Genomic DNA, 24,455 nt, shown 5'->3' with positions numbered 1-24,455 from the left:
AATTTGCAAGAAAAAAGTATTTGATACTAAACATTAACATAGTTTTTTCTCGTTCTTGAAAAGTTCATTTTTCATGATATAGATCTTTCGTACAAGGGCCGAATTGTTTGTAACAATCTTTCAAGCAATTTTACATTACGTAAAACATTCTACAGGCTTGCAACTTTATCTTGGGCACACCGGATAAAATGAAGTATCCTCTCCTAGTCGATGCGTTAATCGACATCTTGAATGTACTTAATCAGACTGATATGCACAAGAAAAGTGGTGTTGATAATAAGGAGAAAATTACATTCACGGGACTGTGTGCAATTCACTATTGCTTTTCTATATGTTGGGAGTAAGTATAAAATGCTCTTGTGCACATGAAACGTACATATGACTTTATTTACACTCTCGTCGTTGTCATATTTTTATTAGACCAAAATGAAATGTGCATATACGCGAAACCTAATAAGCTATGTGTGCTTACAATAGATTATTGTTGATGTTACCTCCTTCGACTCCTTACATGAATAAACTTGCTCTCGGCGAGGAAATACCAGCTGGACCAATGTTACTCCACTCATTGATATGGGGGCCGAGAGCTGCGTATAAGACTTTCACCGGTTGGATGAAGGTAAAACAACATAAAAGCTGGTCTTTGTGTTTTCACTTGGCATTAACGATTATGTTTCTGCAGGACTGTTTGGTGAAGCAGGGAATGTACACGCAGTACGCTGAAAATTTATTGAAAACCGTTTCATCTACCGTGAATTCCCTCAAATACGACGTTACCCTGGCAAAGAATTGTATTGTTTCACTTAAACCAGAATATACTTCCACCGATAAAATAATGCCAAGAGCGTCTTTACCAAAACTTGGTTCTCTGTATATACTGGCTGCGGTTGTAGGAAAACTACAGGTTCTCATGGATGAGAACGTGTCGAAAAACTCGACGGAGAATATCGAAACTACTAAGTGTGTAAATTACATAGCATATTCAGAGATATGTCTCGTAAATTGCGCTATTTCTATCGCAATTGCAATTTTCTCGTAGGAGTCCACAGAATACAGATGCGACGCCTTCGAACAGGAATAAAATGATCGTTGAAATTCTACCGCATATTTTATCGCTGACAGAAGCAATTCTGCTGTCATGCCGGTCTAACATATTGTATCATACGTTCGAGTCCACCGAGGAGGACGGAAAATACGGTACACGGGACTATCTGATCTTGGATAATATTCTGTCAATGGCAGGTGCAAATTGGGGAACGGAATCGTCGTTGATTTCATTCTTACCGAGTAGCGTTAAATCTGCGTTGGACAAGTGGAAGAGTATCGCATTTCCTCTTGTAACTTGGGTAAGTTAATGATTGTAAAAGTAGAAGCGTTTTAAAATGTAAGATTCGCGTCATGCGTATGTTTACACGAAGTTGATTCTATATGATGCAGGAGAATAATATATTTTTGGGTTTACAGCATACATATGCAAATGACATAATACCAGCGGAAAGTTACATTCTCACTACAGTCAGTTATCATGTCAGCTCCCTGTCTGAGCACCCGACCTTCTCTATCAATCCGTCTCTGAAAAACTTGCTGCATTGCTTGGTTTCGTTTGTTATGGAGTACATTACGTGAGTTATGAGTTCCGTGTTTTGTGACATTTGTGATCAACCACAGCCACGTCACTTAATATTGATCTCTATTCCTCAATTACATTATTTCCTAACTTTCTATCCGCCAACGCGATGCTTTTATTTCAGCGCTGCAACAGTCCCGGAGCAACAGTCAGACATACATTCTCAAGCAGTTAACATCCTTATTTCATTGTCAATGGACGCACGTACTGATTACGTTCGAGATATGGCTACGAGTACTCTGATAAAGTTATTGGGACAGGACAATGATAATGAAGCACGACACTTGCGAGAGCACTTGTTTGTGCTAAATCACACTTATAATCTGATAATCGAGTATACTGACACCACAAATGGACCTATCAAGTAAATGCAACAACATATTTGTAAACGATATTGTCTTATGTCTCTACATTCTTTCTCTCTCTCTCTCTCTCTCTCTCTTTGCACTTTGCTCTGTAGCTGAAAGCTATATTATGCTCGATATAATGATTCATATTTGATCTAATTGGTTCTATTTTTTGGATTGGAGGATTTGGAGGCAGATATATTAGTTTCTTTCTTGTTGCTTTGTCCTTTGGTTTGCATACACTATCCTCACTTCTGTGTTATCGTTTACTTTCTCTTTTGACTGTAACGGCCAAGAAAGTTATTATCATTATTATTATTTATTAATATGCATTACTGTTTGCGCACTTTGCTGGGTGTAGTGGAAATGCACTAATCGACTAACTAATCTGATGTATCACGATTGTTATGTGCAACATTGTGTGATTCTTACAGTGTTATTATTGATGAGGAAATATTGAAGCAGTGTATCAAATATTGGGAGCGACTTTTGGAGAAACCTCTTGGATGTAAAGCCTTAGATACGTTCTTCGCCCCCGACTCAAATCATAGTCTTGTGTCTATCTTGTTGTCCATAACGTCATCTCAAGCTTCGCTGCAGTTCAGCACGCACATTTTACACTTTTTCAACATACTGTTCAGAACAGGTAAGCACGGATAGACTGATTCATATGTATTTTTCGAGTATTTTCAATATGGAAAACGTGTATATATATATTAATTATATTATCTACGCGATGGTATAATTCCGATGTACTAAAATGTGGGCGCGCTAGCCGAGAAAACGACGGACGGATCGTTGGATCGTCTCTGCAATTCTGTGGCGAATTTCGCCAACGTCGAGAGTGAGAAACTACAGACCTGGTTCAGACACGTCATATTAGGAGCGACGAGCAAAGTACCGACGAGTACTTCTACAACGAACGTCACAACACCTACAGCTGCCGCCGCAAATACGTACGTGCTCGTGTCATGTTAGTCCCGTCGAGATGTACTTTGGTATCTACTTGCGTTAGTACGAGATGATTATTTTGCACTACAGAGTGGTAGCTGTCTCCAGCACGTCGGAGGATAGTCAGAAACCGGACGAGAAAAACAACGCGTCTAATAATGAGCAAGTCCAATGGGCCATTTCCGTGTCTGACAATGCCAACAATCAGCCTGCGGCTAATAACGACGAGCAGCACTCGATCCATGAGAACAGCCGCTTCTTGCGGGCGCTCACGAATTACATAGTGAAGGACAAGAGGTGAGGATCACCGTTCGAAAGTCAGGTAGAACTGTGAAAAGCCTCATGCCGAAATGTATCTTTCACAGCAATACCAGCGTGGACGTCTCGATAACCATCCTCCAAGCTCTCATACCATTAGCGTACCACATCCTTTCTCCTACAATCGAAGGGAACAGATTCTCGGAATTGATGCACATTATGTCTACATTGGCCGACGCTGGGTCTGAAAAAGGGCACAGATTGCTATTCAAAGCTGCAACTGAATGGGTAGAGCTTTGGTGAGTTTTTGAAAACGTTTGTAATTGTAGAAGCTGCTCGCATCATAATGCTATTTTTCTCGCAACACGAACCATATCTTTCGAATCACTCGAAAGCCCTGTATATGTCTCGTTGCGTACTCACTGTCGGATTTGTTCCGTGCAGCAAGGAGCAGATTATGAATAAGGATCCCCAGACTTTCGACAAGCCGTCGCCGTACATCGAAGCTGGCTGCTGTATGTTGAATTACATAGCAGACATAGTGGGCGCGATTTGTCCACAGCAGGCACAGTCGCAAGATCGGGCGACCAGCCCGCCGTGGGAGGGCGCGATACCCAGCAACGACGTGAACGACAGCGACTGGGTGGACGAGATTCCGCACGAGGATGACGATAGCGCGGCCGAGGATTCGGACGAGGACAGTCTCTGCAACAAGCTCTGCACCTTCACGATCACGCAGAAAGAGTTTATGAATCAACATTGGTACCATTGTCACACGTGCAACATGGTGGACGGAGTCGGCGTTTGCACCGTGTGCGCGCGAGTGTGTCATCGCGGACACGACGTGACCTATGCCAAGTACGGGAATTTCTTCTGCGATTGCGGCGCTAAGGACGACGGATCGTGCCAGGCATTGACGAAGCGCAGCCCGCAGAGTTCGGAGCATCAAGTCGGCAATAACATACCGTACAACAATGTCGGGGCTCCCGTCGAGAGCAATCTGCTTCTCACGAGCAGCCTACGCCGAAGAGCATCCAGCCCCGTGCATTTATACGACAAGCACGAACGAAACGGACGCGACACTCAGAAGCAAGCGTGCCTGGCCAAGCAATTGGGTAATAATATTATACGGTTTTATAAGGAACAATATTGATTAAATATCAGTTCGCGGTCGCGCTGTGGTTTGTCGCTCTTTGCTCGTTTGATTTTCGAATGGATATGAATAATTATTCACTAATATTTAATTGATTAATATTTACAGAATACTTACTTAATTTGTATTATTAAGTACTTATGTATGTATGTAGTATAAATATAAAGTAATATCTAACATAAATATAAATGTTCTACAAGTATTAATCAGTTCAGTATTAATTAGTAGGTATACATGTATATCATTTATATTATTTATTAATATTTATAGAATCTTCCAAGGATTGGATATATTCTCAACTATGGAAAAGTGGATTAGTATCTTCGTTAGTGGACCTAACACGTGTATTGGTGCCCGCAGTGGATGCATCCTGCCAGCGTTATTCGCCAGTCGGCTGCCACGCGCGTGCTCAATTGGCGCTTAAACACTTACACACACTTGACAAGAAGTTTGAACATACAGATCAGCTTATGGTTTGTATATGTTTGCATATTATTCTGTAGCATCAATGTTGATACTATTCGACTATTTTTGGTTCAAGCTTCATAAGCGTACTATCAAACTCCGCTAACTTATAAAAATTCTTAGTTGTTCAACAACTTGATATTTTACTCGGATAGCGATAAGATGTTAAATTGTTCGAGATTTCTATTCTATATATATTTATATGTGTGAAAAATATGTCTAATAAATATGTTTGATTTGTTTGTTAGTTACCGACCTTGGGATCTCAGGAAGGTGCGTTTGAAAACGTGAGGATGAATTACTCGGGAGATCAGGGCCAAACGATCAGACAGTTATTGTCCGCCCATATGATACGACGTGTCGCCATGTGTTGCTTGTCATCCCCGCACGGTAAACGACAGCACTTAGGTGAGTTTGCAGGAAGAGGTATTCTCCACAGTCTCGTTGACGAGTGGACCAACTTACAATGATGCACGTCTCTTCGTTTAAGCAGCCGTTTCACACGAGAAGGGCAAGATAACGGTGCTGCAACTTAGCGCGTTGCTGAAGCAAGCCGACTCTTCTAAAAGGAAACTGACTCTGACTAGGCTCGCCTCGGCACCGGTACCTTTCACGGTCCTCTCGGTCACCGGGAACCAGTGGAACGAGGACTTCTTGGCTGTTTGTGGATTCAAGGACTGCCACGTGCTTACGTTCAACAGCTCGGGAACGGTGTCCGACCACTTGGTTCTTCACCCTCAGCTCGAGAGCGGGAACTTCATCATCAAAGCGTTGTGGCTGCCCGGCGCACAGACGCAGTTAGCGCTGGTTACCGCCGATTTCGTGAAAATTTACGACCTGGGCAGGGACGCGCTGAGCCCGCAGTATTACTTCCTCGTGCCGACGGGCAAGATCCGAGATTGCACCTTCATGCACGCGGAGGACGGCACGTTCCACATGCTGTTGATGTCCTCGGCCGGATACATTTACAGCCAAGTGATGGACGAGGAGAGCTTAGCCAAGCACGGTGCTTTCTACGTGACGAACACATTAGACGTCTATCATCCGGAACTGAAGGACAACGGCCAAGTGGGCAGCGGTGGGGTCTCCATTTATTACTCCCACGCCCTGCAATTGTTGTTCTTCAGCTACGCTTGCGGCAAGAGCTTCATCGCGCCGCTCAAGCACATGGACTCCGATATCACGGTGGTGTTCCAAATTAATCTGGCGAACAAGACTAACGGGAACAAGTCGAACAACAACCAGCCGCAGCCGTTGTGCCAATGGAGCGAGGTGGCGAATCACCCCGGGCTGGTTTGCTCGATTATGCAGACCAGCAATAATCCGGTGATACTGATGATCAAGCCCGACACGATCATGATACAGGAGATCAAAGTGGTGCCCGCGAAGGCGAAGATCATGGACATGGTGGCGATTCGGCATCCCAGCTCGAACGCTGAACACCGCACCACTCTGATATTGCTGTGCGAAGACGGAAGTCTGAGGATCTACATGGCCGGTATGGAGCAGACCGGATTTTGGATGTCGTCCACCGTGCAACCGATCAGCACCACCTCCGGCATTAAACCGGCGCGAAAGAAGAAGACGAACAAGATTGGAAAGCCATCGGGATCGCACGTCACATTTCCCATCGATTTCTTCGAGCATTGCCAGATGATGAACGAGGTGGAATTCGGCGGCAACGATCTCCTGCAAATCTACAATGTCGCTCAGATCAAGCATCGTTTGAATACCACCGGGATGTACGTGGTCTCCACGAAAGCTATGGGCTTTAACGTGGAGGTGACGAACAACGATGCGATTTTAGTAATGACGGGAATCAGAGTGCTCTTCGGCAATCAGGACATTCAACGGGCACCTTTGTATGTCGAAGTAAGTCCGAGATCTATGCTCTTTACGGTACGGTATTTCCTTTAATTGTGACTTTAACTCTCACGATTATCGCCGTCGTGAAGGTATTCGGAAGAAGTATTCGGACCACGTTAACCAGAAGTCGTTGGTTCGACATCCCTTTAACGAGAGAGGAAAGCCTTCAAGCTGATAAGAAATTAACCATCACTTTTGGCCCGTCTCAGGATCCGGAGGGTGTTATCATGGTGGATTCTATCAAAATGTTAGTGCACACTGCGATGCGATATCGTGTCTTTTCCAAAAATAGATGCATAAGACGCAGATACAGGCATAATACTTACTCAGATTAGCTCTTACGCTTTCTTTTCATAAAGATACGGTAAGACCAAGGATACATTTGGTTGGCCTGAGGAGATAGAGGAACCTCAACCAGCATCCGCGCCAGTGACGACAATCAACAATGAAGCCGACAACACTATCGTTTCTCCCGCACCATTGTCTTCGACCGACAAGTACGTTAATATCATATTTATACCGATATCCAATTAATAAATTATGTTATAATGTATAATTTTTATAAACATATATATATATATTAATATATATATATATATATATATGTTTATAAATGATTAGTTAATTACTTTATAAAAAGAATATTCTTTAATCCATGCAATGACGACTTTATCAGAACGACAAAGGATAGTTCGGTTAACATAGAAAGGTAAGAGCATATTATGATTTTATTATCGCGAAAGTAGTAGGACTAGGATCTGACAATTAGTGTCACCAGCTAGTTAACGACTCACAATTAGCCTAATGGTAGTTTTACGAAAAGAGGAAGGGAGGGAAAGAGAGAGAGAGAGAGAGAGAGAGAGAGAGAAAGAGACAAACATCTGTCCTTAACTGTATGTCTTTGACTGATAGCATGCGAAACAGATTCTGTGGTAGTGCTTTTTTTTTCTTTTTTTTAGAGAGAATCAGTTCGATGTCGTCCGTCTTTATTAACAAATTATCCTCGTGTGTGTGAGTTACACCACTAATTGTACCGGTTGCTCATGTGAAGATATAGATCCGGTGAATCAGTTCGGAAATATAGCGTATATATTTGTCACGAGAGTGCACGATTAATTTGTATCTTCGTAACTCAGGTCGACGATAAACTTTTTGACAAGTTTTGTCAACTTATAGGATGATATCCAGCATATTGGAAGTCCTGGAATCTTCGTTTATCTTATCCTCGCACGACGACAACAACAAGCCCTCCCTAAAATCCACGGCTATCGATGTTGCGTCGCGATTGTTAATACTACCGACGCCACCGTCGGTGCAAATGCACACTACAGCCTTGTTAGCTGCGCTTCACAACACCAAACAGGCTTATCACTTCCACAAGGTAGAAAATAATCAATAATAATTACAAACGAAATGACCAAAATCAAGTAATGATGCATAATAATAAGTAACAAAGGTATAAAATAATCAAATGAAGTGGAATAATAATAAATAATTTTTGTATGAAGAACTTGACGTGCACGTGTATGCTCCGTTTACGTTCTTACTCTGCACACTTTTCAGGACCACGCATTGTTATCGCACGTGCTCGAGTCCTTGAGGTCAATGCGGGAAGCTAACGACTCATGCGACATCGATGCGGAGAATTTCTACAGGCTCGTGCTGATCGTTCGTGCTATTGCCGTTTCTCGGCCGCAAAATCTCGCGAAATTCGCCGAGCAGTATGCGAACAAGTCGATCGACGAGAGTAACGGTAGGCATTACCATCATTCGTTGTTTCGCCGCTTCACTGAGGAACGAGACTGTCACGCCGTTCGCCTTTCCAGTGCCTGTTTTCGAGAAGGACCGCTTGGAAGCCCGTTCGTGCACGAAAGCGGACGGGAATCAGCATCTAGTCATACAACTGATGGAGATATTGTGGTCCTTGCATGTGTCATACCCTAAGAACATGGCACTCGCCCCGGTGGTCGTGCCAGGGCTCACGCACGCGGAGGGAACGGTCCACGCCATCGTGGAGATCATTCACGCCTTCACGATCTGCGACGTCGAGAACAACACACCGATTGCCGCGAAACTCTACCTGCAATTACTGCTGTCCTCGGACACGGTGGTCAGTTTTAGCGCGAAGCACGCGATAATCCGAGTACTCAGGCCCAGATACAGACGCAGGAGGGTGTACATACCGAGCCCGCCAAATTGCAGTACTCCAGGTATACGGAAAAGAAAGACTACCTTTTGAGGTTCCCGATCCCTCGCTGCAATCGTCTTCGATGATGTCGGAAGCGAGAAAACGCGCATACCCAAAATTCTCGCCAAGTCTGATCAATTGAGCACATTTGTGAAACGCTCCGAAGACTTTCCTCCTTTCTTTCAAAAATCGATAATAATAATAATAAAATTAACATGACATGGAACCTCGTTAAAGGGTTAACATTAATCTATAAAAACTGATCGAATTGATCGTATATTTGATTGTTATTTCTCGTTGTAACGCAGGCGTGGTTGCCGAAGCCGAAGAGAAGTCCGTCTCGGTACCATCGCAGGCCTCCCAAGACACGGTGGAGCGCGACGTGGAACAGCAGTTCGACATCGAAGCCGTCGAAGCGGTGGACAGAGTGGCGGCTATGCTCGGCGCCGAGGGCAATCAGAACTCGGCGGCTGCGAGAGTGGTCAATCATCCGCTGGAAGCGTTGCTGGGCGCGGGCAATTTCCCGCAATTGCTCGACGTGCCGCCCGATGCCGACGATGAGGCGATGGTGGAGCTCGCGATAGCTCTCAGTTTACAGGACCACGAGGGAGGTGCCGACCTCCAAGCGCTGCGACAAGGCTTCCAACAAGGCTTCCCCAACCTGCAGGGTATACAAAGCCTCCAGAATCTAAGCGGCTCCGCGTTACAGAGCTTGCAGAATTTGGCCGCGCAGGGATTGGTGCAAGTTCCGAGCGCCACTCAGGTAACGCTTCTTTTCGCGTGTACACGAGATACGAGGAGCCCAAAAAAAAAAAAAGATCGGGGAAAATTCTCGACTTTTCCCCCCGTGAAAGATCAACATTTTCTCCACTCCGAGAATTTCTCACTTCCGAGTTACCGAGGATCAGAAGTCATTCAAAAGTGGGGACTTCGAGTTTTAAATCTTTCCTTAGATCTGGATTTCGTTAACTTTCGACGAAGTTACAGCTGAAGTTGAACCTTGTCCGTTCTTTGACGAAGTGCTCGAATGCTCCCCTAATTGTTGCGCGTGGCGTGTATTACTGAAATCTTACCGGGAACGGTCGTTATTTCCAACATTCGATGAACAAAGACTCGATGTTGCTGAACTAGGGGCAGGAGGCCGGCCATTATTCCGACACGACCGCCTCCGCGGGCGGTTCGGACGACGAGGGCTCGACCGCCGCGACCGATGGTAGCACCCTGCGAACGTCTCCCGCCGAGCAAGTGAGTTACACCTTCAGAATACGTACTCTGCCTTGGCGCTATTCAGCGAAAGTATGTGGACGTGGATCAACAGAGTCTTAGAACTTGCACATATCGTAGTAACGCTTGGGACACATTTTATGTTAGGGTGGTAGTGGTGGTAGCAAGGGTAGCGAGAGCGGTGGAAGCGATAGCGGAGGCAGCGCCGTTGACAGCATGACAGGGGAGCATAATGTTTCTGGCAGGAGCTCCGCGTACGGAGACAATGCTCCCGATGCTATGCCTCCGATTGGAATTGGAGTCAGTCAAGCGCCACGTTCTGAAACTAATACTCTAGATGTTCCCACGACTTTCACTGTAAGTTCAGTGTACTCTGTAGTACAGGTTACGTAGCAGACTTACCTATGTTCTTGAAAGCAGGAGAGAAGCGCCGGGGCGGAGACTGGCCGAATATATACCCGCGCGTACCACCCTCCGACGTCTCGATGTCTTGATTCTCTTGTACACAGAAGTTGATTTTTCTTTTCCATCCACTACGTATCCCTTCTCTCTTGTTTCACTCGAGCTCGNCCCCCCCTTCCCCCCCCCCCCCTGTTTATCGACGTGAGACCGACTTCATCCGTAGTCCTCTATTACCGCTGAGCTCGTAGTTGATCCTGATGAGGTCCTCGTAATCTACTGTTCATTTTTTTTTTTGTCAACTCTCTTCTCGCATGTTTAATGCATATAAGAAGAATAGACTTCGAATTTCCTCCCGGAAGAATAACTCCAGTAGCATTAAAGCTCAAAGTCACTTCCACATGTGTGTGTGTGTGTGTGTGTGTGTACATTACTTCACCGGATTTATGAGTTTTCATTTTGAAGATTATCCTGTATACATATCATTGTACACCCATCTCATCAGTTGATCATGATCGAACGGTAATCTGTAGAGATGTACATGATAATTTGTACATATTTGCATACATTGTACACGTGTTATAGAGCTATTATCGTTGTTTACAGTAAAACGTAAAAAGTAAACATCACGGTTGAAAATTGCGCATGGCGTATGCATATGTATACTATGGTATATGCGAAGTACACTGCACTAGTATTCTCTATTGAAGAATTGGAATATAGAGAGTTCAGAGTTGTTAGGGTGATTACAGCGCGATCGGGAAGAATGAATCGCACTGAAGAGATCAGAGCAACGCCAGTCTTCAGTGCGACGTATCGTTGGAAGTTTGATCTCGCGCGTTTCCCTCATATCGCATTTCGCTGAAGCGATTTCGCACTAATCTTAGCATCACTTGTCGAGTCGTCCATCGTTAAAAAAAAAAAGAAACCTTGACCTCCGTTCTCAAAACGTTGCCTTTAACCCACACTGCCACGAAAACATTATCAGAAAATATCAAATCAAGTAGGACTGATTATCTCTCATCTCAGACATTTTTTATTAAACGTGCTATATAAGACTTCGTTGAATCCCTCTAATGATCGGAGTCTGAATGAATCAGCAAACGGATTGGCTTGAAATCACTCATTTGAATTGAACGAGTAAATAATCAGTAGAAGCTGAGAATATCCGTTAGAGATGCAAATTGCGTTCCATTGAGGCTCCGAAGCTGTGTTGCGTGGAACTCTAATAGTTAAGATGTCATTTTCATAGTTTTATCGAGAGAGTTACGACCGAACCGATCATGTTGCATGCGTTAATAATACTGTCTTCGCTGTGTGAACCTTGCCTCTCATACACATCTAGAAGTAGTATTATTAACGCATACTCTCGTTATCTCATTCAGAAGTTCCGAAACGAGGAGCGCCGGAGCCAATTGGTGAACGACACGAGTATATTGATATTTATGAATTATTGTTTGTCACCACCATTAGACCACCGAGCAAGAAGAAGGTACCGAGCAAGAGCAGGGTGTCGAGCAGGAAAACGACACGACTGGCGAGATCACCGTCAAACTGCATGCCATACGGCTCTTACTGTTGGACAGATTTACACAATTTGTGCCGAATCTGATTAACGTCCGGGGAGTGCTCGCTATTCCATTTATGCAGGTATTTCTTCGGGATCTTACGCACGTATAGTTGGCATATTAAAGGTTGCAACACTTTCTTTGTGAATTTCGCAACGCATCTCGTATCCAATGGGAAAATGTATCTCTTGAGATTTACTAAAAGAAACAAATTCTCCTATTGGATACGGAATACGTTGTCGGGATTGGGAAACTCGTCGAAGAAAAAGTATTTGCAATCTTTAACCCTTTGTTGCACCAATATTTCTGTTGAACATATTTTATTAAATTTTAGCACATGGGGGTTTTTGGGATTGCTAATTACAAATCTGAAGTCGAAATTTAAAAAATTAAAATGACGGATTCGATATAGCAGTCAAATTGAAAAAAAGAAAATCAACTATGGCTTATTTACATGTAAAACTTTAAGGGTTTTTTTAGACTCCCGATTTCAAATTTTCAATCAAAATTTGAAAATAAAATAATGTAAATCCAGTATCGAGGGAATTTTTGCGATTTTTTAACGAAAAAGTCTCGCTTTCTGCCTAATCTATCGAAGATGTGGCGAGTTTCTAGTTTCATTTTTTAATTTTAATTTTTTTAATGTTTATATATTTTTTTAGTTTTTAATGTATTGATTTTAACTTTTTCAACTTTTTTAACTTTTTAAATTATTTTATTCTAGAAGGATTAATTTGTAGATTTTTTACGTGACCAATTATAAAACAATTTTTGGACAAAGATAAACAAAGTAAAACTATGCATATTTTACGAATTCCAAAAGTTTTGGACAGCTTTTCTTTTATTTTCTACCAGGTTGTGCTGATGTTAACTTCCGACCTCGATGGTCAAGATGAAAGAGACAAAGCGTGCGTGGAACGGTTGCTGCAAATGCTCGTGAAAGAGCTCGAAATGGACAAACCTGATACGAACAACATATGCGAGCGCAGCAATAAGAGGGAAGTCCATCTGGTCATTATGCGTTTATTAAGTAAGTAAACGACTGTGTCCATATTTAGTCTCAAATTTAAATGAACACATCATCGGATAATAACTGTTGTTACTTCGTTGCAATTTTTCTTTCTCAGGCGTTCTTATGTCTCGTTCGAAGTACGCCACGAAGACTTCCTCGGACAATCCGAACTTCGTGTCACAGACCACTGCTGCAATTCTGAGCAAAGCTGGTATTATCGACTATTGCCTAACGTTGTTGCAGGCCTTACTCGATTATTGGAAAACGTAAGCTTGCTGCACACGTGTACATTCGTATGTATATTAAGATTATAAACATAGTCGAAGTAGCGTTAGTGACCATATATGTGTGAAGAGGAAAGGACTTAATAATCGGGAAAACTAGGGGGGACTTATAACGAGGACTTGCTGGCTGTTATGAAGTAAATTTGAATGTCTTACGAATCAATTTTACTTAGTACCACCACGGAGGAGCCTGGCACTATGATAGGAGGCCAATTGCTCAAGGAGCACCTTACCGCGTCGCCTCCGGATATGTCGCCGTTCTTTTTACGCCAGTACGTCAAGGGTCACGCTGGCGATGTGTTCGAGCCCTATCCTCAATTACTCACGGAGATGGTGCTGAGATTACCGTATCAGGTGCACAAATACGCGGAGAGCACGGTGGTGCAACCCGCTTTCGAACAGGTAACCGTCGTAGTTTTCTTACGTGATGTTCTCCCTGTTCTCGTTTGCGAGGATATACATTTCTCGATCTGTGCAGCCGTGGTACTTCTATCTCTGCGAGTACATGATGTCCTACCAGACGCCGTTTGTCAGGCGACAAGTACGTAAATTGCTGCTCTTCATTTGCGGCAACAAGGAGAAGTATCGGCAATTACGAGACCTCCACGCTCTCATATCTCACGTGCAGGTGAGGTTTCAAGGATTCAATAATGAACCTTCAGAATGATGGAACAGTGTTCAGGTTTATTAACGTCACTTCTGCCGTCAGTCCGTGCAACAGTGCTGCAGCACCGGCGGATACGATCCATTGCACGCGCGTCCGCATTCCATCAATCTGCCGTACGATTCGTTGGTGGAATTGATCGAACATCTGAAATGCTGCGTGGAGATCGCCACCAGCCGCACGGGGAACTGGCAACGATTTTGCCTGAAGCAGAACACCGTACTGTCGTATCTCTTCTCGATATCGACGCTCCTGGACGAAGGCGTGAGCCCCACGGTGCTCCAACTGTTGCAGTGCGCCATCTGCTCGAACAACAAGTCCAAGGAAGCCAAGGACACGAGATCCAAGGTAAATGTAACGAAGTACAGAGTAGATATAACGAAATACGCGAGATTCGTCGATTATTCGAGATCAGTCGATTATTAGAGAAGTCGGGCTATTTATTGGATATGTGTTAACGCGTCCATATATTAATATTGTTGTCCATGTTTTAATATCGAATATACATACGATATGCATCATGTTTTAATATCGAATATACATATAAATCAGGATTCTAAGTCGGCAACCGGCACGAAGGAGAGGCGGGAACGCGAGAAATCGGAGGATTCCGACACAGAGGCCAAATTCGAAGAGGCACAGTGCTTGACGTTGGTTGAACAGATCCAGAAGCAAGTGCATCCCGCACTGCTGATCAAGTTTATACAGACCTTCCTGCTCGAAACGAACAACACGAATGTCCGTTGGCAGGCGCACTCTCTTATACTGGCAATCTACAAGTGAGTTGGCTCCACCATAGATGTGTAGCTTGTTTTTNGGGGGGGGGGGGGTAGAGGGGGCAAAAATTTGCACAAGTTGTACCGTACATCTCATGTATTATGTATTCACTTAGAAAGAATCTGCCTGAATCATTGCAGACATTAACGCCTAATGGTGAAATCGGGCAGTTTTCATAAATCATTTGCACAAAGCATAAAGCTGAAATTTCACCGTTATTCCGACAATCCAGTTGACTCGGGAACGTAAAATGTGTATTTATCAAACTGCAGAAATTGCGGACCGTCCGACCAGGAAGTCCTGTTGGACCTCCTATGGCGCCTGTGGCCTCTGCTTCCGGCCTACGGCAGGAAGGCGGCGCAGTTCGTCGATTTGCTCGGCTACTTCTGCCTGAAGACGCCCCACGCCGGGAAGAAGATGCACACGTATATGGAGCAGGCGGTCGCGGTTTTGCACGCGCAGAATCAGCTGCTCGCGCGACACCCTAACGCGAATCTCTACGTGAATCTGGCGCAGTTTGTCGAATTGGACGGCTACTACCTGGAGAGCGAACCTTGCCTCGTGTGCAACAATCCGGAGGTCTCGATGGCGACGATCAAGCTGTCCTCCATCAAGGTGGACTCCAAGTTCACGACGACGACGCAGATAGTGAAGCTGGTCGGCAGTCACACGATCAGCCGCATCACCCTGCGCATCGGCGACTTGAAGCGCACCAAGATGGTGCGCACCATCAACGTCTACTACAACAACCGGTCGGTGCAGGCCGTCGTGGAGCTGAAGAACAAGCCGGCGATGTGGCACAAGGCGAAGAAGATCACGCTCGCGCAGGGCCAGACCGAGGTCAAGATGGAGTTCCCCCTGCCGATAGTGGCGTGCAACTTGATGATCGAGTACGCCGACTTCTACGAGAACATCCAGGCGTCGTCCGAGACGCTGCAGTGCCCGCGATGTTCCGCCAGTGTGCCGGCGAATCCCGGCATCTGCGCGAACTGCGGCGAAAACGTGTTCCAGTGCCACAAGTGTCGCGCGATCAACTACGACGAGAAGGATCCGTTCCTGTGTCACGCATGTGGCTTCTGCAAGTACGCCAAGTTCGACTACACGCTGACCGGTAGGCCGTGCTGCGCCGTGGACCCGATCGAGAGCGACGACGACCGGAAGAAGACCGTGGCCACCATTAACACGCTGCTGGAGAAAGCGGACCGGGTGTACAAGACCCTGATATCCAACAAGCCGACACTGGAGATGCTGCTCATCAAGATCTCCGAGCATCGTCTGGATCGCGGGCTGGAGGACGGCATACAGATATCCGGCAGCACCCAAGTGAACCGAGCGATCCAGCTGCTCGCGCAGCGATACTGCGGCGAGTGCAAGACCTCCTTCGAGGAGCTCAGCAAGATCATTCAGCGCGTGCTGGCCTGCCGCAGGGAGCTCGTAGCTTACGACAGGAACCAACGGGGCCAGAGCAGCTCGCAGTCGTCGTACGGCATGTCCGTGAGCGACGTCACCAAGGACGAGGCGATAGTCTCGCCGGTGGGACGCTGTTACGGTTGCGCGTCCGCCGCCACCGAGCACTGTCTCACCCTGCTGCGCGCCTTGGCGACCAACAGCGTCGCCAGGGACGTCCTGTGCAAGCAGGGCCTCATTCAGGAGCTCGTGGAGCACAACCTGCGGAAGGGCACGGTGCAAATGCAGGAGGAGGTGCGGCAGCTGCTCTGCCTCGTCACCAGGGACAACGCTCAGTCGACCAAGGAGATATGTTCCCTTCTTACCAGCCGGATCACGTTGACGTTGCGCGGACGAGTCGCCACTCCCGACCTCTCGGTCGCCGTGCGTCACGAAATGGCTCTCCTCGCGGCGCTCGTGCAGAAGGAGGACTCCTGCTGGGAGCAGAAGTTGCGTTGCGTCATGCAGCTGTTCCTGACCGCCTGCAAAGAGTCCAAGAGTCCCGTCGTCATGGAAAGTATCATATTGCCGTGTCTGAAGATCCTGCAAGGCCTCATCAAACCCGAACAGCCGGTCTCCAAGAAGAATAAAGTAAGAGCGAGCGAACGATCTCGTCGCTTTCTTCTTTTTAATGAGTTGTGCGCGGTATGCGTGCGATCTAACCTTATGATTCTCGTGTCAGGATAAAACCATGGAGTCTCTGGCGACGGTGCAGCCACCGGAAGGCATCAGTATCGATGTGGGGAAGTGGATCAGCGGTGACCCCAAGCATTCCTATTCGGAATGGCTTCACCGCATGCCGGCCAAGAAAACGGAACCGTCTACGACGAAACCTCTTAAAAAGGTTGGTGTAAAATGTAAACAAAGTGGAAGTTAACGCTCGAGTAGGTGCATGTTAAATTATAAAATTGCAATAGTCGCGGTAATAATCAATAATGCATATCAACAATGCATAACGTGTATGTATATATCTAACTTTATATATATATATTTATTTATTTATTTATTTATTTATTTATATTTATATATAATTTTCTGAATTATTTTTAAACGATATTAAATGATACCCTGTGTGTGTATACCTTGTATGTATAATTTACAAAGATTGTATATTTAATTTATGAAGATAATAGAATATAATAACGTGAAATAAAAGATAACAGATCCGCTAAAATGATTCCATGATTTGTTTGCATTCCTTGTTTTAGGACGAAGCTCGAGTGTTGTACTTGATAGAGAAGTACGGGCACAGGTGGCACCAACGTTGCATGCGGCATCAAGGCGTCCAGCCGTTGAAGCTGTCGGACGGCGCCTGGTTGAAGGAAGTGCTCTTCAATCCAAGTTCTCGGCTGGCGCGGCAAGTCGCCTGCAGCATGATAGAGAGCCTGTGCCAAGGCACTGAGAGGAAGAAGGAGGTCCTGGTTCTGTTGACGTGTTACTTGGAGGAGCTACGTACTGCTGGCGAAAGCAGCACCGAGTTTCTGACGTTGTATCAGTGCTTGATCAGACAATCACCGTGGAAGCAGTTTCTGGCGGTGCGCGGTGTGATGACCCTGCTGGCGGATCTCTTGACCAGGGAGATAGAGGAGTTACATCGGCTGGAAGAGACTACGTTGACCAGCGACCTCGCTCAAGGCTATTCGCTGAAAATGCTCACGGAACTTCTGGCAACTTTCCTGGAGCAAGAAAACATCAAGCAGCAATACAAGGGGCGGCTGGTCGGCGCGGTGTTGAACGGCTACCTGTCGCTCAGGAGGCTCGTCGTGCAACGCACCAGACTGATCGATGATACACAAGAGAAACTGCTGGAGCTCCTGGAGGAGATGACTACTGGTAACAAAAGGAAATAATAGTCTCGAAGTTTTCTGCGCGTTTGAATATTTTTTTTCTTTGTTTAAATTATAGTGTTCGCACACGCGCCAGTAATATGTTTTTCTCGCATCACAGGTACCGAAGAGGAAACTAAAGCGTTCATGGCAATCTGCGTTGAGACCGTGCAGAAGCACAATCCTCAAGACGTCCGCACTCCGGTCTTCATATTTGAGAGATTGTGTTCGATCATCTATCCGGAGGAGAACGACATTGGGGAATTCTTCCTGACGCTCGAGAAAGATCCACAACAGGAAGATTTCCTGCAGGTGAGTTCGCGCGCGTCCGTTTTCAGTTGAAGCTTCCACATTTGCACCGAAAATACTTATTCGTCTTATCACGTCATTCTCGCAGGGGAGAATGTTGGGGAATCCTTACAGCAGCTTGGAACCTGGACTCGGCCCGCTTATGAGAGACGTGAAAAATAAGATTTGCCAAGATTGTGAATTGGTTGCGCTTCTGGAAGATGACAACGGCATGGAGCTCCTCGTCAACAATAAGATCATCAGCCTGGATCTTCCTGTTAAGGAGGTAGGAGTTAATTCTATGTAATTTTTTTTTTAACAGAGAGAAACTCTTTTAGATTTAGTACATGTGTTTGTTTAATATAAACAACATAATTTAAACAAATATTAAATATCATGTTTGAAAGAAAATGTTTTACTAGAGTAAACCATGTTGTTTGATAGAAAAGCAATATTATTTAGAGGAAATAATGTTTGGTTTTCAGTAAAAGAAAAGTGTATTTCTTTACGCATTAAATATTATTCCACTGAAACACAATAAAATTCTTGAATATTTTTCTAAGATAGCGTTATTTTTTCCAAATAATTTATCGCTTGCGAAAACTTTTATAATAATGTTTGGGTGAAGATATGAAAGAAATATATTGTTTGACGTAAAGTTATTTATTGTTTGAGAAACCAATCCTGTTTGTTGAATCAAACATTTGTTTTCTATTTCAAAAGACAAATTTATTTCAATCAAAGAATTTTTATCAAATCCCAAGGAAATTTTTTCTCTGTGTAGTGAAATCGTCGCGAGACTTTATTGTCTTCATGAAACGAGATCGAACACGCTTTCCTCGTTCTTTGTCCAGGTTTATAAGAAGATATGGGTATTGGAGGGTGGCGAATGCGACGCTATGCGCGTTATATATCGTATGCGCGGCCTTCTCGGCGACGCCACTGAAGAATTTGTCGAGACGTTGAATGCCAGTAGCGAGCAGGAAGTGAACAACGAGGAAGTTTACAAGATGGCGAATGTGCTAGCGGAATGTGGCGGTCTGCAGGTCATGTTAGACAGATTGGCCGCGATACACGATGTGAATCGCGCGAGGCCTCTCCTGCAGGTGTTGCTGAAATTGTTCCGATTGTGCGTGAAGGTAAAGAAGAACCAAGAAGTTTTAAGCAAACCCGAACTGGGAGCGGTCACCGTGTTCCTTGACGTCCTTCAGCGTTGCCTTGCCACGGAGTCCGAAAACTCCCAAGCGAAAATCACCGAACAATTGTTGGATGTAAGTATTACCGGAAAGAGGCTGTTGCGCTTAGTAGTTCTGCCCTCTTAGTCACTCTATTTTATGTTAGCCTTTAGCGGGGTAAATTAATTTTTATTATTAACCAAGTTAAATTAAAAATTAATCGCCTCTAAAATTAACTTAAAGTTAACATATTAAAATCAAAAGTTAAATTACGTAAAATCATGTGATTTTTTACAGAAATAGTTTTTTTTCATCGCACATTAGATTTATGTGAAGTAATAAAAAGATGGTGTCTATTAGAGAGAAAAAAAAATATCGATTGTTTTAAGATTTTAAGTTACAAATTAACTTATTTAAAATCAATTAATTTGAACGTCATGAATTTTTTAACTTAACTTTCAACTAGATAGTTATTACATTCAATCCTACTTTTTAATTACTCTAACGTAAATATTTTACATTGTTTTTAGATCATGGAAACTATACTGGCGAATGCAGCTTCGCAACCACTGAGTGTATTTGAGGCGTTTTCGCGCACTCTCGGCGGTCCGGAACATATTAAAGCGCTGTTATCGTGCACGCAGTCCACGGCAGTGAGACAGAGCACGAGCGTGCTCGCGCATCTTGCGAGAGTTTTGGCAGCGTTGACTTACGGCAACAAGGAGAAAATGGCACTGTTGTGCGACTACTTTAAACCGGTGTTGAACTTCTACAAGTTCGACTTTGAACACACGCCCGAGGACGAGCAGAAGCTAGAGCTCTTCTGCATCCTCACTCAAGGTATCGAGCGAAACGCGATCGGCAACACGCTGAAAGACTATATCATAAGTATGGGTATAGTGAAGGACGCCCTCGAATATATCACCGTAAGTCCCTACTTATCGCAAAAAGGCGTACTTAAATAACATTGTTCTCACATTGTGAGATTTTTTAACTCTTTGTCTTACAATCACTAAACAAATAAGCTCATCGAAACTACGAAAATTCAAATAATCTTATCGTGAGTATTAAGAATATTTTTCCTTACGGTTTTTCCTTACAGGTGCACGCGCCATGCGTCAAACCTACGCTCTTACGCACAGACAGCGATGAGCTGAAGGATTTCATATCCAAACCAGCGTTGAAGTATATCCTTCGGTTCCTCACGGGCTTAGCCACGGATCACGAGCCGACTCAGGTAACTCAAGTTGTTTTTCACAAGCCAGTTGTATTAATAATACTGGTTATATTAATTATTCAACTTTTGCAAACAGTTATTAAACTTCATAGAACAATCATCGTTCGTGTATGATCATTTCGTCGTTCTTATGTTGCAGTTGGCGGTGTCGCAAGTGACTATCAGCATATTCCACAGACTGGAGCAGGTGTCTTCGAACGAACACGTGGGCTCGTTGGCGGAGAATCTGCTGGAGGCATTGTGCACCAACAAGCGAGTAGCCGAATTAATCGAGGAAGCTCGTCAACACACGCGCAGCGAGAAAAAGCGCTTAGCTATGGCGATGCGAGAGAGACAGTTGGGTGCCCTTGGCATGCAGACCAATGACAAGGGACAGGTCACCGCCAGCGGAACGATTCTTCAACAGATGGAAGACCTGGGAGACGAGACTGGACTGATCTGCGTTATCTGCCGTGAAGGATACAAGTTCAAGCCAAACATGGTAACAACAACAATGTAGTTACCGTTTTATTATTTACAAGGAGCTTTCTGAGGTCAGCGAAAAGAGCGTGCAATTTTACACCTCGGATAGATCATTCCCAATCGAACCTTCTTAGTGAAAGTATTGGAATGTTAATAATTTTCGAGTGTTGTCATATTTAATATTAAGTATATTTAATAATTTTCAGGATATTAATCGCAGACTTTTCCGGGAACTTAAAATATAACCTTTTGCGTATTTCGTTATCTCTCTTAATTGATATTGTTCTTTGTTGTTACTCTGCTGCAGGTGTTGGGCATCTACACCTTCACGAAGCGCTGCAACGTAGAGGAATTCGAGACGAAACAACGAAAAACCGTCGGCTACACGACCGTCACGCACTTCAACGTCGTCCACGTGGACTGCCACATGTCGGCGGTGCGTCTGGCGCGCGCCCGAGACGAATGGGAGAGCGCGGCGCTGCAGAACGCCAACACGAAGTGCAACGGACTGTTGCCGTTGTGGGGCCCGCAGGTGCCGGAGTCCGCTTTCGCCAGTTGCTTGGCCAGGCACAACACCTACCTGCAGGAGTGTACTAGTCACCGCGATATATCCTACTCGTCCACCATTCACGACTTGAAGTTGCTTCTCTTGCGATTCGCCCAGGAGAAGAGCTTCCACGAGGACACCGGCGGCGGCGGTCCCCAGTCCAATATGCACATAGTACCGTATTTAATACACATGGCTCTGTACGTCGTCAACTCGTAAGTACATCCCGATCGGATACTTGAGAATACACAGTTTTCATTGTATAAATTCGATCTACGTTGGAAAAGTTATTTGTGTAAAGAGGAATACAGGCCACTAACTATTATCATCTTGAATATCTTCGGAACTATGAGAGTAAGAAAAGAATTAAAAAAAAATCCCATTAAAAGGCTTAAGTTAACCTTTAATTGATCTTGAATTATTGATTATGTAACAAAGTTACATTAAAGTCACCAACTTACGTCCCCCTTAAAACTACAAAACTTGTACGAAACATTTTTCAATGAAAGCCTTGGTTTTCGAGAAATCTCAATGCGTCGTTTAAAATGGGTCGCTCTATATATATATTTTGCGTAATTAACTTTTAACTTCAATAAGATGATGACTTCATTTCAATTTGACGTTTAATTTGGTTTTGCTTACGTAATTTTTAACCAGGTTAATTTTATGGGTCATTGACTTTTAACTTGTAACTCAGTTAAAAGTAAAAAGATGTACGGAAGCACGTTATCGATATTATAAATGGATATTCGTTTGCAGAACGCGATCGGCGACTAGAGAGGACAAGGCTCTGATGACTTATCTGGAAGTGTCGCCGGGATCAGCGTGGCTCGATAGTTGCTACGAGGCGGAGGGGCCGTTGTATCAGTGCACGCTTTCGCTGCTCTTGCTTACGCCCGATCGATGGAAACTGCATAGATTTGTACACCTCAATCGACTGCTCGTTCTCGCGCATCAACGCTACGTATCGCCTTCGGCCCCCACGAAGACCCTAATGGAACCAACCGCTAAGGATTACGCAGTTTATAAGAGCGTTCTAATCTTCTTCGGTCTAGTGGATTGCATCTACGCTAACTTCTTCAAGGTTGCCGCGCTTTTCTCGACGTTACTCTCGATCTATGCTCGTTGAGTTACGTTGGTTCGGTCTGAAAACGTGGTTTGTCTCGTGCTTGCAGAAAGTAAATGTTCTGTCCGAGGATCAGTGGCCTTCGGTTTTAGCTGAATACATCAGGCACAACGACGAGGCGATGTTGAAAGCTTCGGAGCGCGTGCTTGCGACGTATCGCGACGAATTATTACCGTGCACATCGTTCGAGGAGTTTTGCGATATTATTGGTAAGTCCTTAGCGCACGCGAGACATTGAATGTTTCAGTGCAAGAGAAGTGAGTAAAAGTCGGGAAATGATATTTCTTTAACTAATGTGAGAGATAATCGTGATTCTCAATAATTCACTTTTCTCGATTGAGACACTAAAGACCAATATCTCATTGCAGGCATATTGGAATATATAAGAAATCCTACCACGTATATCAACGATGTCCTGCGACGCCTTGCTTGAAGATACTGGAAGTTCTCTTTACGTAGCTTACTGCATTGTTGTTACCGGCGACTCAGTTTTCCTTTCTGTTTTCTCGCCCAAACGATATAGTCATTTTCAAGACTTTTATATCGGAAGGAGTTTCGTGTTACATATTACAGATTGATTAAACGTGATACAATTCCAGCCTTTTACGGCGGGAACCTTTTGGGTGTGAAAATTACGTTATGTGATAAGAAAGATTAATATAAATTATTCTTCATGTTGCATAAATCTCTTGACTTGTAGACAAATATGTACCTATATGGAAAGAACTTGTGCTTTAATAAATTGCGACTAAATAAAACGCGTTTATATACATATATATTCATTAAATCCTTATTATATAATTCTTATGATTTAATATCACTATTATCATCGTACATTTCTTATCTTCATGATGTATTAATCCTCTGAAATGTCTTGACGTGACTTAAGTCATCGTTGTATAAAGAAAAATGTTCTTACTTTTGTCACTAATATCGCCGAGATTATCTCGAACGTACATTTTCGTAAAAATATAGTACGGGGTGTAATAAACGAAAGTGTAATCGTGTACCAACAGTTTTTCTTTATTATCATTAGTGCGATAGCAAATACTGTTACGATACATCGTATAGGAATGGTGTACGATCGGCGGTGACGCACGGTCGTTGTAAATGTATCCTCGCTATAATATATAATAACTATACTCTTCCTATACGGTTAGTGAAGTCGTCGCTAATCTCTACATGAAGTTTAATACTATTGTCTACGTATATAGCCTCCGTTTTCTCTCAAGAAGTTGCTTTCCCATGCAATTCCTATTTCGTGACGATGAAGCTCTCACACGAACGCATTGAAGGAGCTCGCTTGTTTGCCACGCCCGATCCGGTGTTGTTTTTCCTGGCAGTGAAGCCGTCGGTCCGCTGCGACGGAACGTAAAGAAAAACCATCGAGGTGAACAAGTTCGTGTTCGCCCGATCCGCAAGCGGCCGTAGCGGCTGTAAACGCGCCTATGCCTAATTTGACATACGAGATTTGTGAATTCGTGAAAAAATGTACAAATTCGAGACTTAAAAGTCTTCTCGACTCGAGTATGTTAAATGTGCGCGCCAAATATTTTATTCGCGTT

At 44.2% G+C, this 24,455-nt stretch overlaps 1 protein-coding gene across 5 annotated transcripts in view; it reads left to right on the top strand.

Moving 5' to 3' along the window:
• The window catches only part of LOC106746559 (protein purity of essence), a 29,481-nt gene extending 5,821 nt beyond the window's left edge, over positions 1-23,660 (top strand). The window contains exons 15-57 of one of the 5 annotated variants that reach the window (XM_014623272.1): positions 156-340; positions 478-619; positions 683-960; positions 1,040-1,346; positions 1,465-1,622; positions 1,752-1,991; positions 2,409-2,620; positions 2,750-2,930; positions 3,016-3,222; positions 3,291-3,482; positions 3,628-4,298; positions 4,607-4,809; positions 5,050-5,209; positions 5,292-6,673; positions 6,757-6,914; positions 7,027-7,164; positions 7,344-7,376; positions 7,844-8,048; positions 8,231-8,420; positions 8,494-8,877; positions 9,164-9,618; positions 9,987-10,100; positions 10,227-10,436; positions 11,952-12,128; positions 12,902-13,076; positions 13,174-13,324; positions 13,516-13,744; positions 13,821-13,970; positions 14,052-14,354; positions 14,559-14,785; positions 15,056-16,820; positions 16,912-17,073; positions 17,438-18,062; positions 18,177-18,367; positions 18,453-18,629; positions 19,198-19,614; positions 20,049-20,444; positions 20,621-20,755; positions 20,895-21,236; positions 21,525-21,979; positions 22,524-22,848; positions 22,940-23,099; positions 23,259-23,660. In XM_014623272.1, coding sequence (XP_014478758.1) covers positions 156-340; positions 478-619; positions 683-960; positions 1,040-1,346; positions 1,465-1,622; positions 1,752-1,991; positions 2,409-2,620; positions 2,750-2,930; positions 3,016-3,222; positions 3,291-3,482; positions 3,628-4,298; positions 4,607-4,809; positions 5,050-5,209; positions 5,292-6,673; positions 6,757-6,914; positions 7,027-7,164; positions 7,344-7,376; positions 7,844-8,048; positions 8,231-8,420; positions 8,494-8,877; positions 9,164-9,618; positions 9,987-10,100; positions 10,227-10,436; positions 11,952-12,128; positions 12,902-13,076; positions 13,174-13,324; positions 13,516-13,744; positions 13,821-13,970; positions 14,052-14,354; positions 14,559-14,785; positions 15,056-16,820; positions 16,912-17,073; positions 17,438-18,062; positions 18,177-18,367; positions 18,453-18,629; positions 19,198-19,614; positions 20,049-20,444; positions 20,621-20,755; positions 20,895-21,236; positions 21,525-21,979; positions 22,524-22,848; positions 22,940-23,099; positions 23,259-23,323 — 13,032 coding nt within the window. In that variant the 3' untranslated portion in view covers positions 23,324-23,660. The remainder of the gene's footprint in view (positions 1-155; positions 341-477; positions 620-682; positions 961-1,039; positions 1,347-1,464; positions 1,623-1,751; positions 1,992-2,408; positions 2,621-2,749; positions 2,931-3,015; positions 3,223-3,290; positions 3,483-3,627; positions 4,299-4,606; positions 4,810-5,049; positions 5,210-5,291; positions 6,674-6,756; positions 6,915-7,026; positions 7,165-7,343; positions 7,377-7,843; positions 8,049-8,230; positions 8,421-8,493; positions 8,878-9,163; positions 9,619-9,986; positions 10,101-10,226; positions 10,437-11,951; positions 12,129-12,901; positions 13,077-13,173; positions 13,325-13,515; positions 13,745-13,820; positions 13,971-14,051; positions 14,355-14,558; positions 14,786-15,055; positions 16,821-16,911; positions 17,074-17,437; positions 18,063-18,176; positions 18,368-18,452; positions 18,630-19,197; positions 19,615-20,048; positions 20,445-20,620; positions 20,756-20,894; positions 21,237-21,524; positions 21,980-22,523; positions 22,849-22,939; positions 23,100-23,258) is intronic. The other 4 variants (XM_014623273.1, XM_014623274.1, XM_014623275.1 and 1 more) reach the window with 4 other exon arrangements.
• Positions 23,661-24,455: the final 795 nt, after the last annotated feature.

The sequence above is a fragment of the Dinoponera quadriceps genome, unplaced genomic scaffold, assembly GCF_001313825.1.
Source record: "Dinoponera quadriceps isolate SergipeBrazil2010 unplaced genomic scaffold, ASM131382v1 scaffold1573, whole genome shotgun sequence".
NCBI classification, from domain to species: domain Eukaryota; kingdom Metazoa; phylum Arthropoda; class Insecta; order Hymenoptera; family Formicidae; genus Dinoponera; species Dinoponera quadriceps.
The sequence above is the reverse complement of the archived record's forward strand: the minus strand, read 5'-3'. Positions and strand labels throughout refer to the sequence as shown.